The sequence below is a fragment of the Sceloporus occidentalis genome, unplaced genomic scaffold (genome assembly GCF_023333645.1).
Source record: "Sceloporus occidentalis isolate IW3139 unplaced genomic scaffold, rSceOcc1.0.p SCAF_130, whole genome shotgun sequence".
In the NCBI taxonomy this organism is placed as follows: domain Eukaryota; kingdom Metazoa; phylum Chordata; class Lepidosauria; order Squamata; family Phrynosomatidae; genus Sceloporus; species Sceloporus occidentalis.
Genome location: NW_028317110.1, coordinates 1,799,019 through 1,815,621, shown reverse-complemented (window position 1 = coordinate 1,815,621; position 16,603 = coordinate 1,799,019). Strand labels below are relative to the sequence as shown.

Below are 16,603 nucleotides of genomic sequence, written 5' to 3'. Positions count from 1 at the left end.
ACATGTTGGATGTAAATTTGAAAATATATCACAACATACGTAACTGTGAAGTGTGAATGTTGTTTAAAACCTGGAGCCTGCATGGTGAATAAACACTGTCTGAAGATTCCAGTATTGCTTCTTAATTGCAGTGATCTCAACAAATATACAGTTATAGATGGTGACCGGGTCCCTGCTTAATAAAACAATATTAATTTTTTCTAATAATAGTTTTACAAATCCTTAGCTATAAGGGTCGGTTTGGGTTCTGTCAAATTTACAATAGTGTTCATTTAAATGGCATACATAGGGCCAAGAAAGGTCTCATCCTTTGGTTTATAAAGCACGAGTGACAAATTAGTCTCCTGATAACCTTTAAGGAAAACAATACTTTAGAAATAACACATTTTATGACATTTTCCCTGCGCTGTGTGCTTTTTGTTTGTTGATTTTTTTTTTTTAATAACCTAAGAGGTTTTTTTTTTCATTTTTACCATGTAGGTTATATTCCCCTTTTCCATATTTGATGAACCCACATAAATTATGCATTGCTTTGTTCAGAAGTAGGGCCTTCTTTGAAAATCATACAGCTACATAAAACATAAAAAAAAAAAACCCTATACTAAAATGCAAATGAAAAAAATCCAGTTTCCTGCCATTTTGTCTTCTATACTGTAGGTGCCACAGCTGAACAATAATCCCATTTATGATCAGCATATTGACAAGGGGTTGGGGTAGTTTTTTTTTAGTAGGATCCTAATAAAACGTGTTAAATTGATATTTCATTTTTCCATATTTTTTTGGAGAGAAAAAAAAGGGGGAGGGAGCCACTGTATATTCCAGCAGTGTCTAGACAGACCTTGAGTTGACGTCCAGTGGGTGTACCAGAAGAGAATGCTTGTGTATGATCAGGCATTCCTTGTATAACGGTATACTGGCAGGGACATCTGCAACAAAGTACTGGTAAATTCTAATGGGTCTTGGCATTCAAGGATGTGCCAGTAACTCAAAAGGAGTTAAAAGTTTGTCTCATAGAAGCAACGATTGACAATAGCCTGTTGCAGGGTCAGCATTGTCTAATCACCTTACTGTTGATTACCTCACTCCTCTTTTAACACATCCTTGCAAAGGCTGACTCCAGCCAAGCAGCAAGTTAATAGGACATTTAATATGGAGGGACCAGGCAGATGCAAAGTTACTTTTCCCCATGGTAAACACATAGGGAAAGGTTTTAATACATATATACTGCTTAATTTGAATGTTCTCTCCTACTTAGCATTGATCTCTGAAGATAAGCAATACCCCCCCCCCCAAGGTTTTATCACAAAAACTTATTTCTAGAAACTGTCTAGGAATTCAATAGAAAGAGGACTTATGTTTCCAATATGTAACTTGTGCAGTGTAAGTGGAACAGCACCTTTAATCTGTAAACACAATTACACATGGTAATTTACTATAGATAACATTGTAGGATTAGGGAAAAAACCATTAGAAAATGTATGATAGCCTACTGGTTAATTCAGGATCTGTATCACAAGGACCAAAAAAAGCTGGGAAAGCTGACATGGATCGAAGTCCAACTTGTAGAGAGTGCAGACGGTTCAAACCATTACTCTCGCTACACACTTTTTAGTCCTTATGTGTATCTGTGCAGATGCTCAGTGACTCTTCCCTTAAAAGGATTGTGTGTTTATATGCGCACAAGTACCAGAAAGTGAACATTTTTTAATTTCAGAGTTTATGTACAAGATAATGATATCTACAGGTACTGTCTAAACTTGCAGTGTTCCTTCTTTGACGATTGCCCGTGCTAAGTTTCTTGCAAGAGCCAGTCTTAACATTTCAACCTTAGTATTTTCTATGCTGACGTCCTAGAGAGAACAAACAAAAAAACATAAGTATATTATTGAACCACATAACACCATACACACACAAATATTTATCTATACACACAAACCTAAATGGCAACTTTACCCAACACAATGTTGATTTCTGGCACATGCTGAATGATGTATGTGTATATAAAACAATGTTACCTTTGACATAAGTATATTTGCATGTAAACGTAATAAAAGTGTTCTAAAAAGCTTGCATAATTTGTTTACCTGGGCTTTCTGGCTCTCCTGTGGCTTTGTGGTTTCCTGCTTCCCTGCCATCCTTTCCTCTAGACACTGAATAAGTGCATATGTCTGCTTCGCCGAAAAGATTACCTTGAGAATAAGTTGACAGGTTGCTTACGACATGAAAACCTGATCATACAGCAATACATTTCTGCACAATCTGTTTTAAATTTACATTTGAGGGATGCGTAAGGAGCAAAGTCATTCTGCGTCGAAACATTAAAACCCAGAAGCATGCAATAAAAAGAGCACTTGTTAATAGCAAATGAGTAGATTAGGTCCACATTAAGTAGGTAATATTTCAGTTTTACATGAAAGATTGCTTCCCCTTCTACAGTGAGTAAGCCCTACATGAACCCATGATCCACAGATTGTGCTTTCAAAGTTTATTATACAGTATACCGTATTTGCTCGATTATAAGACGAGGTTTCTAATCGGGGACCTGGATCCTTCTGTCTCCCCCCCATTTAACACTCCCCCCCACACACTTACCGGTGCTTCCAATTTCCTGCTGTATACCGGGGCGGCGGGTTGACGTCCACGCGATTCGCGTAGACAACTTCCGCTGCAGCCAGATGGAGGTGTGGCTAGCAGCGGGGGTTGTCTGCGTCCATCACGCAAACCTTCCCCGACTGTCAGAGATAGGAGTTCCCCGCACCGGCACCGGTGCTAGCCACACCTCCATCCGGCTGCAGCGTAAGGAAGACTGCTGCCCCGGTATACAGCAGGAAATTGGAAGCACCGGTAAGTGTGTGTGGGATGAGGGAGTGTTAAATGGGGGGGGGGGGGGAGACAGAAGGAAGACTGCTGCCCCAGTATACAGCAGGAAATTGGAAGCACCGGTAAGTGTGTGTGTGTGTGTGGGGGGGGGGGTGTTAAATGGGGGCATAGGGCATTTCTGGAGGCAGAGTGCTCTATGAAATGCCTTTTAACCCCCTGAACGCCACTCTGCCTCCCTATATGCTACTCTGCCCCATAATATGCCTTTTAACCCCCTAAATGCCAGAGTGGCATATAGGGTTATAAGGCATTTCTGGAGGCAGAGTGGCACATAGGGGATTAAAAGGCATATCATGGGCCACAGTGCCATATTGGAGTGGCAAGCCTGGGGGCAGATGTGCGTAACTGGGGGGCAGGTTGGAAAATACAAGGAAATAAAAACAAAAAAAAATATTTCTCTCAATCATAGCTTTTATTAAAAAATGTAATAGTTTACATGAATTAACATTTACTGGTAAAACTTTTTTCCTATAGGGTCGTCTTATATTCAGGCTTTCTTTTTTTCCTAAATTAATATTCAGATTTTGTGGGGTCGTCTTATAATCGAGCAAATACGGTATATAAAAAGTGCATTAGAGCTGCAGCCTCAGTAAAGCTTTAGTGAAATTTGCCGGGTCTTTTCTGAACTGCACGGAAAAAACAATATTTGGTTTACTCACCTGCTTCTGTTCAAGAAGAGGCAAAGCATCCAGCAAAAGGGTAAGCCAGAAAGAACACGGGGCAATCTTGGCAGTCATGAGTGAAAGCAACAAACTAGCAGCATCGGTAAACTGCTGCTCACTATACAGCCGATGAAACTCCCTGTACTTTCCTAGGATGAAGTGTACATATAACGGAAGAATGTCATAGGTATGAATATCAGGCATACATTACCAATCAATCAAAATTTCATCAAAATTAATAAGACATCCACTAAATTGTGCAGTTGAATTCAAAATGCAGATAAAACTGGGCTAACCTAGGAATGTGAGACGGTCACTAAGCAGCATGGTGGGACCCAAATTGTCAATAAGATCCAAATCAGAGAATTTTCCTCTCTCGCAGTAATCCTTGAGAAATCTGAATTGAAGAAATAGATTAAGAACTTTGGTGTCCCAACCAAGGGTATCCAGCAGTAGCAGACATGTTAACATCACCTGTCTGATATGAGTGTTGCAAAAGCAGCATCTTTGGCTCGAATACTCCATGACAGAGCGGATCCCAAACGGCTGTTTCGCAGAGCTTGCATTGCCATAGTCTTGCAGATACTGCGGACTTAATTTTAAGACAGCATGATTCACTCAAATGTCTAACAATCAATTATCCAATATATATGTAAACATGCTATCTTTAATAACAAATACAAAGTATAGAGAGAGAAAAAAAAAAAAAATAGGTATTTTGCATAATCTTACCTTGTTCCGTCATCTGTCTCTGCTCACAGATCCTCAGGGCCTTTAAAGCTTTCCGCTCACTAGTCAGAGGGATTCGTTCCATGTGAAGCTCAAGGTAAACACGTCCCAGCTGAGGACAGTGGTCAAAGTAATCAACCCCGAGTTGCCAAAGACTTGCAAGGGAAAAAAAAACAAAAAAAAAAACAACAAAACTATAAGTACTGATCAGCACAAAAATCTATTCCCTTAACGACCAATGACATGCCAGGCACATCACGAAAAAATGGTCGGTTAATGACCATTCTTCTCTCATTGTCAAGGCATTCAGCAACACCTAAATCTGCTCCAGGGACCCCCCATGTGACCCCTCCCTGAAGCGTCCATGTCTGCCCTACATCATTGATCGCCTCTTAAGCTCAGACGCTGCTGCACAAATGCCTTTATAGCGAGGCATTCAGCAACACCAAAAACCCCTACCAGTACGCACTGTGATCCCTCTGGAGAGCAACCAAAAGCGCCTTAGTGAGAGATGATGTCTCTCGCAAGATGGCAGCACCCACTAAAAATAAACGAGTTCTCAAAGGGTCTCTCCAGCTACTGCATTGAAACGTGCAAGTCAATGAAGCCCAGCTTACTAATCAATGTGATTAGTAAAATATAATAAAAAAAGAAATGCGGCGAGGTGAAAAAATTATTCTCCAGTGATGAGACCATAAGGGGAAGCATCCAGTTTCAACAGAATACAAAAAATAAAAATAAAGTTTATTAGTATGAGCAAGTCTCTTGCCAGAATCCTGTCAAAATTCTAAATTTAAAAATGCACATCTCCCAAATGTGCTCCTTTCCCATTTAAACAAGGGACACCTATGCATGGGCGGTATTACTGTACTTGACAGTGGCATATATAGGAGCTATAAATACCTGAAGAACAATCTGTGGGGACAATTACTACCACAAACCTTGGTGGTAATATTAGGGCATGGAAAGAGTTTTTTAAAAAAACACCAAATTGAAATACTCAGGGGTGTCTAGTTTTAGAAAATATATGGTTTGATGGGGGTAAATTGAATTGGCTGGTTTGAAAGTTGTCCCAAATAGGACACGGGGGCAAGGATTTTACCTATTACTAGTATGAGCACGTAAACAATATTGCAAGGCCGTGGTACTTAGAACACTGATGTACATGTATGTTAATAATGTGATTTTAGTCATATCTATTTATATAATGTTTTATACAATATAAATTTTGCCACTGACTTAAAGATATTAATTTTTACTATGGACAGTCCTGCTTCATTTCTTACTATGTATTATACATGCCTTCTCTATACCGCATGCAAGAAATGGAGGTATAATATATGCAGATTTAAATATGATCTTCCTCTTCTTCGTTTCCTTAGTTTTTGTTCCCTTTACTTAAAGTCTCTTTTCTTTTGCAGGACCCAAAGTGCACATGTTGCCTATGATAAAGCCCTGCAGAAAAATCTGCAAGCCCTTCTATATATGCGTATCCCTACTGAACAGTTAGAGGAAGCCTTTTATTGATATACACATTAAAATACCCGTACATTTAATCTGTATACGAATTATATTTAATTTATATTGAAAATATTTGTCTGGCTTTCAAGTCCTACTACTTCCAGCACGAATACCAATATTTGTTTTCTTGTTGCGTTTTCTCAAGTATAGGAAACTGATGTATGGCATTTTATAGCTGCTACCCTATTATCTTAAAAAAATAAAAATAAATATATATATATATATATATATATATATATATATATATATACACACACACACATACAGAGCGGAAAAAAAAAATCTAAATATCATATTCAAATCAGTCAAAAAGATATAGCTACCTGTGATGGGAAAAGAGTCCAGATGCATACTCTAGCAGGAGGAACTCGCGCATGTTCGATCCAAAACTGTAACAAAAACAGGATAGTAACAAACACCTTTTGGTGAATTCCTGTTAACTTTACAACAGCGCTATCAGTACATCTCCTGAACGGAATAATTTCAAAGCTCTTACAAAGTACTTTTACATGCATTCATTGACCAGGGACTCCCTGGGATACTGGAGTGTCCCTTTAAAAAAGCATTAAATTACATTATGGAAATCACACAGCCATGTATTTTATGTTCAGGGCATTTTTCTGCATACCACAAGACACTACATAATTTGTTGTTTAGAACGGTTAATAGAAATAGAATAGAGTGGAATTTGACGCATAAGAATCAACCATTTGGTCCATCTAGTGAGCCATTTTTTATTTTCTGTTGTAATCAGTCTGTCTTGTTTTAGATTCAGGGTAGCCATATGCCTATATCCCATACAAATGTAAAATAATTCTGCTGGGAGACTGCATCACTTATCTAGCACCTTATCAGTAAAGTAAAAGTATTGACATCAAGTGAAATAGCATCTAGTTATGTTGTTTGTTTGTTTTTGTTTTTTAGACATAGTAAAAAGTACCAAGTAGACATACTTTAGGCTGTGTGACTGAAATAGCTGGCAGTGATCTAGCAGGTCAGTCAGATGAGCCACAAACCACCAGTTCCGGGAAGCAATGCTGTCAAAATACAAGAAACAAAACCGAGATAAAACCAGCAAAAATGAAGAAAGTCCACAGCAAATTGCAGCTACAGGGTATAAACAAAATGTGACGTAAATAAAATCAAGCAGCTACCTGAACTCTTTGATGACCTGGTGAATATCAAGCTCAAATGCAGCTTGCAGAATGTTGTCCAAAGGCTCTGAACTGCTATCTCCAGACAAGAATATATCCATGCTGGACTGAAAATAGACAGGACAAAATCATTTGTGTTCCCTACTGGTGAAAGCAGCACGCAAGTTTTCAATTATCAAGTCATCATGAATGGTACAAGCCATTCCACCCAATGTTTGTGGTTCCAGGAAAGCATGTTTGATTGGTAAGGTAGTCTTTTGTAGCCAACATAGAATTAGTATTGCTCAACTATGTAATAATCAAAATCCAAAATATGGACAAAATTATGTTGAAATTAGGAGCCATAAAGGCATAGCCACAAACAACAAAACTAGCACTGGTTGCTGTCCAGCCCTGAGAATGACCATTCTTTCCGTTATTGTGGCCATAATAGAATCCCCCACTAGCAGTAAGAAATAAAATATATATAATATATATATATATACCCATTGTACAGCGCTACGGAATTTGATGGCTCTATATAAAGCAATAAAATAATAATATAGCAAGGTCGATTGATAAGGAAGACTTTCCAAATATGAAAAATAGGTACACTACAGTCCTATATGCACTTTAATGCATAAGATAGCCGTTACGTGACATTTCCACTTTTTCATGCAGATTCCTCCGAATCTACTCTATTTAACAGGCTTCCCAACCCGCTAGATCCAGTTTGTGCCAGTAGACACGTTTGGCAGAACACCATTTTAAGCTTGAAAAACGACAAACAAGCATTCATTTCTACTTGTGAATAGGTGTGCAGCTCTGTGGGTTTCACGGTGGGATGTGTGAAGAGAAGATGTGACACAAGGAAGTGATACCACGTGGTCATCAGGTCCTTCTTCTCCAATAAGGTAGCCTCATCTCCCAAAAGAACCTGTAGAAGTATTGCAAGAGTTGTAAGGGATGTAACATAGCCAGCTGGAGTCAAATGTAGGGGATAGTTATCACCTTGCAGACAGTCTCCATGTGTTGGTTGGAAGAGAATGTTCCATTCTGTAAGTGGTGTGAACATTCCTCACGCCAGTGCTGCCACTTCAATTCAAACTCTGTCAAGGTTTGACTAACAGAAGACTGCAGGGGCAAACAATCCAAAAATGTGTTGAAAAAGTAGTAAATGGGCAGGAAGACAATAATAAAATGATGGAGAAACAAGAGTTCTCTAAAACCAGGAAATGTATAATCCAGAATTACTACCACCGTTATTTTGAAAGAGGATTTTAAAAAACAGTTGTATGGAGGTTAATTTCATTTAATTTATAAAACTACTGAAGCTTATTTTAACATTGGTTCAGGCACATGATTTGGGCAAGGGCAATACAAGTGCACAGAATGTAAAAAGATAAATCAAGGTGGTTTATGAAAGATATCTGAAATCAAGGATTAAAGATACGACTTCTTTCTTTAGTTGTTTTTGTCTACTTTTACACCATGGACCACATTAATTTCAGCTTAGAAATAAAAGCCACAGGCAAGTTTTAACAAAGATGAGCAATTGTTTTACAAAAACTGATTTAGAAGCTCTATCATGTATGCAAGAAATCCTACACACAGAAAAATTACGATTGGCCATGGGGGGCCCGGTTCAAGAAATAAACACTCCCATGAACCAAAATTACAATTTGATTCATCTTTTCATACAAAACTAAATGCCTTGTCTATTACACCAAGCTTACACCAAGAATTGGCATCTTTTTCAGGAGTTCATCCAGCACACGGCACATGCTTCGAGAGTTTACAGAGGCAGATGATTCCTTAGACAAAATCTGGCGGGCTTCATCCATTCTACCTTGCAGGATGAAGCCAATGATCTGAAAAGAATGGAGCATATTATACACGGTTAAAAAATAAATTCCCGAAGAACATTCCAAGCAAATTTGTTTGCCAATAATCTTAGATATATTGTTGGCATGATGCATTACGAAGGGTCACCTGTGAAAAGTGTTTGCATCACTGATGCCCTTGTCTCTGCTCAACTAGCAAACACTGTGCACTACAGCCCATGAGACGAAAAGATCACTTTAAACTCACTTTAGCAAACACATCCCAATGTGTGTATTGTCTCATACATCCAGTAGTGTATAATGCAAAAATCACCGAAATAAACTGGTAAGTTATTTTCCATGGCTTTTTTGTATTCAAAATGTGGGGCTTAATCATAAATACAAGCTACAAGTACTGGTAGTAATTGCAGTTCAACAGAGCAAGGGAGTTTTATATGGTGAATCTGTGATGGACAGGACTGAATGAGTTACATGGCGTTAACGGACAGCCACATGTGTTTTGGACCACTTGTTTGGGGTTGTGACTGTCCTGAAAGTTGCCAACCCTCTTTGTACGTACGAGAGCTCATTGACAGGTCTGTGTGTCTGTGTATTAATCAGGAAACTTATCTCTTTTTCAATTCTGAGGGCATCATTTGCCATCTCAAATAGGATCATTTTTCTATAATGGGGACCAGTTGCGGAGCCCTAACCGCCCCCCGCTATCATTGTTCTCACAGACTTTACTTATTTCAGATGGTTGGCATTAATCCTAGAACTTGCTACTATCTCTCAAATGGTGTTATGAATGAGAGAAACACACACTAGTTTTTTCAGACACATGCATCAATTAACGTCCACTTCAGACAGGATGTGCTTCCAGATTTACAGTCGATACCAATGAAAAAAATAAAAATAAACTAAATAAATCACTCACTGCATCCCAAAACCTCTCATGCTGGGTTGGACTGTCACTCTGGAGCACTTCTTGAGCAATGGTATTCACTTCACAAACATGGAGACGCACCCAATCCAAGAGCAGCATTAACAGTTGGCCCGCTTAATAAAAATAAAAATTCATTGAAAGTTTTTTTTTTTATCTTTATTTTTGCTATCACTTAAAATAAGAGACTTAAGATTAAATTAAATACAAAACTCGTGTTAAAGTGTCTGCTCTGGCCAAAAAGTGGCCTTAAAACGTGCTGGAAACATTTCCACTTTTTTGTCACTTGAAATGCTTCATGACAACTATAGTTCCCTTTTAAAGGACCACTGAATGAAGGTTATTTTGCAAGAAGGTCAAAATTGGAACTGCAAATGATGCGAGATTTCTTAAAACACTGCCTTGAAGGATCAACTGTGCATTATGTTATGCCACCCAAGCTTCTATTGCAGAACTGCTTTCACCATACATTGTCAGTGAGCTAAAATGTTGCAACTCAAGCACTAATTAAAAAACCCTATGATTATTTGTTAATGGCAAATCAAAACAGATAAGTCAAAGTAATTGGTAATGTAAAATCCGACAATGAAAAAAAATAAAAAATCAGCTTTTGGATGGAAAAAGCCCTACTAACAATGGCTATGGTATTTCCATATTTTATGCCTTGTTCAAGCAAGGCATTTTAAACTGTTTTCGCCCATTGCGAAGGTTCCTATCTCAAGTCAAAAACAGCCCATTTCAATCCTCACCTGGGGCCGCTTCAATGAAAAGTATTTCACAGAGGTTCCAGCTCAATTCCATGGCAGACAGGATGGATAACTAAATAAACATATGTACAAGTAGTAAGAAACAATACTCCAATAGGACCATTGACAGCTCAACAGTCTTCATCAACAGATTACCCACCTGGTTAGAGTATTTGGCCTTTTGTGCAGGGTCTCGTGTTGAAACTATTGCGGCAAAAAGGAGAGAAAGAATAAATAATATAACCCGTAAACCTGACTAAATAAATACAGGAAACGTGTGTAGAATAATCGCTATGTTATGCTAAAATTGGGCCAGCAGTAAAGATAACTAGGATACCATCTAAGGGTTGGATGGTATAGAAGGACCACAATACATGCAAGTGAGGAAAGAAAATAGAAGCAGCAGTAGTGACATGATGCACCATAATAAATGCTGAAACTATTGAAGTACTATCAGCAACTGCCTAATTTACCCAAAAATGACACTCACCAGCCAAGGCATGCATCTCCTGCATACAGGCCTGCAGGACTGAGCGGTAATTCTTACTTACTCTTACTAGTCTGTTGAGAAAAGAAAAAACATATGTAGAAAACAAGACAATACCAAACTAATGAAAAAGTATGGTCTACTTTCTAATATTGAGCTAGAACTTTGATCTAGATGTATCCCGGCAAAAACAAAAGTGCAATCTATAAATTATTTTAGGGATGGACCGAAATGAAAATTCTGGATCGAAACCGAAAATTTTGCATTCACTTGTCGAAACCGAAAATGACCCCCTTAAAATGACCTTAAAAAACAAAAAAACACCCCACTTTTATTACTTAATTTTAACACACCAAAATTATAACAATAATATATATTAATATTGTTATTGAATTTTTCTGTCCAATTTTGGTGTGTTACTTTTAATAAAAATACAACATGGTTAACACACCAAAATTGGACAAAAAAAATAAATATATATATAAATATAACTGCTAACAGCAATCACACTCCTATCATGCCCAGGCAGCCTGTACATGCTAGATCCTGGGCATGATAGGAGTGTGATTACAGCCTCCTTATGCCATGCAACAATTAAACTTTAATGGTAACAGCAAACTGCCAAATCACAGCACACCTGCCACCCTCCCACATTTAAGAACCATACTGTGCTTTCCGTGATTTACTGGACTCCTCAATCTTTTGCAGTGCCACGAAGATGCTGTGTGACTCGTTGAAGAGCTTGCGCAGAACAGGTGAATAGATGTCCTCATCATTGCGCACAATGTACATAAGATTGCAATGTTCTGGGTGTCTAATATGCATGTCAACATTTTGAGAGTCATTTGAGGGATGAGATATACAAGCTAAAAAAAAAAAAAAAAAGTGTATAGTTTGTAAAATACACATATTAAGCTTCAATGATTATCTGTAACTGAATGAACAAATAATTTTATTGCAATAACCATTTTTGTATGGAAGTTAAGACAATTCTATATCTAAACTTGCATGAAGAACTTTCCATAACTGAGATATAGAGATATATACAGACACATACATATACCCTATATAGAAAGGTGGCTCTGAAGCAAATAATGTTTTTCTAATAAATGCTGGCCAGACAGGATCATGTGAACCCTTGATTTCAAAAGTTACAACATGGGGAAAGGAAATGCGTTTAAAACAAATATTTCATGGCTGCATGTAATGTAATATTTGACCCTTTTTTTTTTTTGGAAGGACACCGTGGGTTACGCAGGTACAAAGTAACATACCCTGAGTAAAGACTTTAGTTCAAAATTAAGCATGCTCTAATCCAAGGCCACATTATAACAAAATTGGTACCCTACCTAAGCAATGGCAATATAGCAACAATGAAGAGCTTTTCCTGGCAAAATTTACCACTTCAGTAATTCTCATTACAGGCTCCTAATTCTCATTATATATAAAATGGTATTTCCATGGAGGCTGTTAACAGTCGTGGTATATCACAGGTGGACCCGTTTTATCCAAAAGGCAAGCCCGTCATCACTAATACAACCCTAAATTTTTTTAGGGTGACAAAAACATGCTGTGTGTGACACACCCTGTTGATGTGCTACAGTTATAATCAGGGCTGCAATATTCTATCACGATATATTGTGGGAATTACCTAAATTACCGTATTTGCTCGATTATAAGACAAGGTTTTTTCCAGAGCAAATGCTCTGAAAAATACCCCTCGTCTTATAATCAGGGTCGTCTTATAATCAGACCTCAAATAGGTCTGATTATGAGACTAAGATCCAGATCCCCCGCAGCGATGCAGAGGACCTGGATCCTCCTGTGTTAATCCCCCCCCCCCCCCCAATTTACCGGTGCTTCTGAGTCCCCGGTGCTTAGTCCGGGCTGCGTGTAGAGCTCTACGCGATACAAACACGCTTCCCGGACTAAGCACTGGGGACCCAGATGCAGGGGACCTGGATCCTCCTGTGTTAACCCCCGACCCAACTTACCGGTGCATCTGAGTCCCCGGTGCTTAGTCCGGGCTGCGTGTAGAGCTCTACGCGATTGTATCGTGTAGAGCTCTACGCTCTACACGATACAATCGCGTAGAGCTCTAAACGCTGCCCGGACTAAGCACCGGGGACTCAGAAGCACCGGTAAGTTGGAGGGGGGGGGGGCATAACACAGGAGGATGCAGGGGACCTGCATCCTCCTGTGTTATGCCCCCTCCAACGTACCGGTGCTTCTGAGTCCCCGGTGCTTAGAGCTCTACGCGATTCGCGTGGAGCTCTACATGCTGCCCGGACTAAGCACCTGGGGCTCAGATGCAGGGGACCTGGACCCTCCTGTGTTATGCGCCCCCCCCAACTCAGAAGCACCGGTAAGTTTGGAGGAGGGAGGGGGAGTGTTAAATGTGGGTTTGAGGCATTTCTGGAGGCAGAGTGCTCTGTGAAATGCCTTTTAACCCCTTTAATGCCACTCTGCCTCCTGAAATGCCTTAAACCTCCCTATATGCCACTCTTCCCCATAATATGCCTTTTAACCCTCTAAGTGCCAGAGTGGCATATAGGGTTAAAAGGCATATCATGGGGCACAGTGGCATATAGGGTTAAAAGGCATATTATGGGGCACTGTGGCATTTAGAGGGTTAAAAGGCATATCATGGGGCACAGTGGCATATAGGGGGTATAAGGCACTTCTGGGGCAGATGTGCATAACTGGGGGACAGGTTGGAAAATAGAAGGAAATAAAACCAAAATATTTTTCTCAAGCATAGCTTTTATTAAAAAAAGTGTTTAAATGAATTAACATTTACTGGTAAAACTTTTTTCCTATAGGGTCGTCTTATATTCAGGCTTTTTCTTTTTTTCCTAAATTAATATTAAGATTTGGGGGGTCGTCTTATAATCAGGGTCGTCTTATAATCGAGCAAATACGGTATATGAAGCAACAACAATCATCCGGAAAGGGGACATTCTGCTTTGAAATGCTCTTTCCTGATAAGACATTTACTTTCAGACTTTGGTAGATTACAATATTCCTTAATCAAAGAAATTCTGCCTTGCGCGACCTACCAAAGTCTATCATAAAAATGCCTTATTATTTGTAAAGAGCACCCTGGATAAATAACACATCCCTATGAGACATATTCATGTGTCAACAGGCTGCTGAAAAGTTATCTAACTAAAAAAAAAAAAAAATCTGAATAGTGAGGAGTCTCCTCCTTAATAACAGTCTGTAATACTTGCAACAATAATTTGGTTTTCTGTTTTTACCCCAGCAGGATAAATAAACCGGTACCAACAATTCCACGTGTTATCAATCCACATCAAACAATACCTGTTTTTGTAAAACGTGTTTCATACAGCAGCAGATCTCCGGGCCCCCAGCTGAAACCTATGTGCCGTTCTCTCTGTCCCAACCCTGGGATAAGCTGCGGGAAACAAAAATGAATAATTAAGAGCGTGGTGTTTCTTAGTCTTTTATTGGTGTTACAGATTGGGTGAGCGACAAGCTAGTTAAATGGTGCGACAAATAGTTCTGTTGAAAAAAGGGGCGGATGTTTTTGTTTGGTTTTTATGTCCCTTCTCTTAGCAAGTAAGCGCGTCCGGGAGAATACGGAATATTTTAATACAGCACTATAATTACAGTGTACGTTGGATCCACATCGACCTCTTCCATGTTTCGCGTTAAGTTCCGGTTTCCCGCGTGATATTTGGGTCCTTTGGAAAGAGTTCGGGGCTGCCCTTCACACTGCCTGATGTCATTGATCACAGAACAGGAGCGTATGGGCCGCGTTCATGCAATAACATCTTCAGCGGCTTCTGTGATGTGTCACAGAAGGGCCCTGGCATTTTTGTTGAAGCCGCTGCAGCTGTGGGCCCCAGGCTCCTCCTACCCACACGCCCAACATCCTAGCATACTTACACACACGAACTTACTTATTTTCACAGACACGCTGCCTTTGTTGGCTTGGTCGCTTGCGGTTTCCTCGTCTGAACGCCGGGGAGTGACATTAAGTTCCGACGCTCAGACTCCGAGTGCTGGGCCTGTTTGGACTAGATCTGCTTGAAGTTATGATTCTGTTTACGCTTCTACGTTGTGTGAGACGTGATAAGGCTGTATTAGCCGAACATCATCATGGTACTACACCTTTTCGATTTGATTTATGGTTTTTAACAATCTGAAGAACGAATTCAAAGGGATGTGTACATAACAGTCTTCGTTTTATCTAAAGCACGTGGCTTCTGAATCTGAGATGAGACAATGGACTTATTAAGGTTTAATGCTTTACAGCAGAAAAGTGGGAATGTTAGATAGAACAGGTTAGAATAGGTTTTGATTTTACCTGTCGAAGGTTATGGCTAAATATAAAACACGTTTAACCCCTTCGTGACAAAGGCTGATTTTACTTTTTGTACCCTTCGTGACAATGGCTGTTTTATCGTTTCTGCGGTGTTTGTGTTTAGCTGTAATTTTCTCTTAACCCATTTACTAAACCCACACAAGTTATATATTGTTTTTTTCAGGACAAGAAGGGCTTTCTTCAGACACCAAAATTTTTTTCATATGATGTAATTTCCTATAATAAAAATAATAAAATATGACGAAAAATTGAAAAAAAAACACTTTCTCACTTTTATTTGAAAAATCTTTTATTCATCATAAAAAACTACTGAAAAAACCTGCTAAATAGATTCTACTATTTGTCCCGAGTTTAGAAATACCCAATGTTTTTATGTTTTTTTGCTTTCTTCTACACGTTATGGGGCAATAAGTACAAGTAGCGTTTTGCTAATTCAAAACCATTTTTCTCTGAATCTGGTAATTCTGTCTCTATGTGGTATTTGGGGCATCTTTGAAGCCAGCAAATTAAATTTACCCCACCAAGCCATATATTTTTGAAAACTAGACACCCCAGGGTATTTTAGATGCTGATAGTTTAACCCTTTCCATGCACTAATCCTACCACCAACCCTTGTCAAAGTTTGGGATAGTAATTGTTTTTGGTGTTTTTTTCACATACTTTGTACTTCAGGTGTGAAATTACAGCTCCTGGTATATGTTGCTGTCACACAACACCCAGATATGTGTCCAGCAACATCTCCTGAGTACATTGATACCCCACATGCATGGGTTTGTCAGATTGTTTGGGGGCAAAAGGGCCACATTTGGAACATGAGCAATTCAAATTCAGTAGGAATTTTACATCTGGGTAAAGAAAAATGCTTGTACCCAACTATCAGTAGGGACAGGTTACAAGAAAGCCTGGCCTATCTCCAAGAAGGGATTTGATCTAGCACCTTAAGTGGTCCCTCATGCCACGGAATGGACACAGGGGTCACTTGACAGTGCAAATAAAAACGCTTAAAAATGGTGGAGCAAATAAAAGCTAAAAAACAGTAAATGTAACAAAAAATTAAAAAAAAATACAAAAATGGAGCAGGAACAAAAAAAAAATTAAAAATGGGAAACTGTGTGATACAGCTTGAAGCAGTCACCGACACAGAGTGCAGGTTTTCCAGGGCAATCTGGACAGTAAAATGTGGTGTCCTTTCTTTGCCCCCTGCTGTAGCATACCCTGCATCTCTTTTGGGGATTCTGCTTCTTTGCTGTAGGGGGGATTTTAAAAATAAAATGGGTAGCCCCAATTCTGTTGGTTCCCATCACTACTTGGGGACCAGGTGCATCACG

General features: G+C 39.1%; 1 protein-coding gene and 1 non-coding gene across 2 annotated transcripts; both read right to left on the bottom strand.

Annotated features, from left to right (window-relative positions):
* Positions 1-1,751: 1,751 nt before the first annotated feature.
* On the bottom strand, positions 1,752-14,590 carry LOC149281575 (nuclear pore complex protein Nup85-like). The gene is made up of 19 exons (XM_089499148.1): positions 14,558-14,590; positions 14,249-14,342; positions 11,592-11,730; positions 10,928-10,998; positions 10,598-10,641; positions 10,441-10,510; positions 9,686-9,807; positions 8,662-8,796; positions 7,937-8,059; positions 7,731-7,862; positions 6,947-7,053; positions 6,746-6,829; positions 6,116-6,181; positions 4,275-4,426; positions 4,017-4,134; positions 3,839-3,939; positions 3,540-3,691; positions 2,085-2,189; positions 1,752-1,850 (listed from the first exon to the last, which is right to left on the bottom strand). Exons 1-19 carry the CDS (start codon positions 14,588-14,590, stop codon positions 1,752-1,754), a joined length of 1,947 nt encoding a protein of 648 aa, XP_089355274.1.
* A 1,546-nt stretch (positions 14,591-16,136) lies between these two features.
* On the bottom strand, positions 16,137-16,266 carry LOC149281574 (small nucleolar RNA SNORA35). The gene has a single exon (XR_016278038.1). It is a non-coding gene; the product is annotated as a small nucleolar RNA SNORA35 (small nucleolar RNA).
* Between the last annotated feature and the right edge of the window lie 337 nt (positions 16,267-16,603).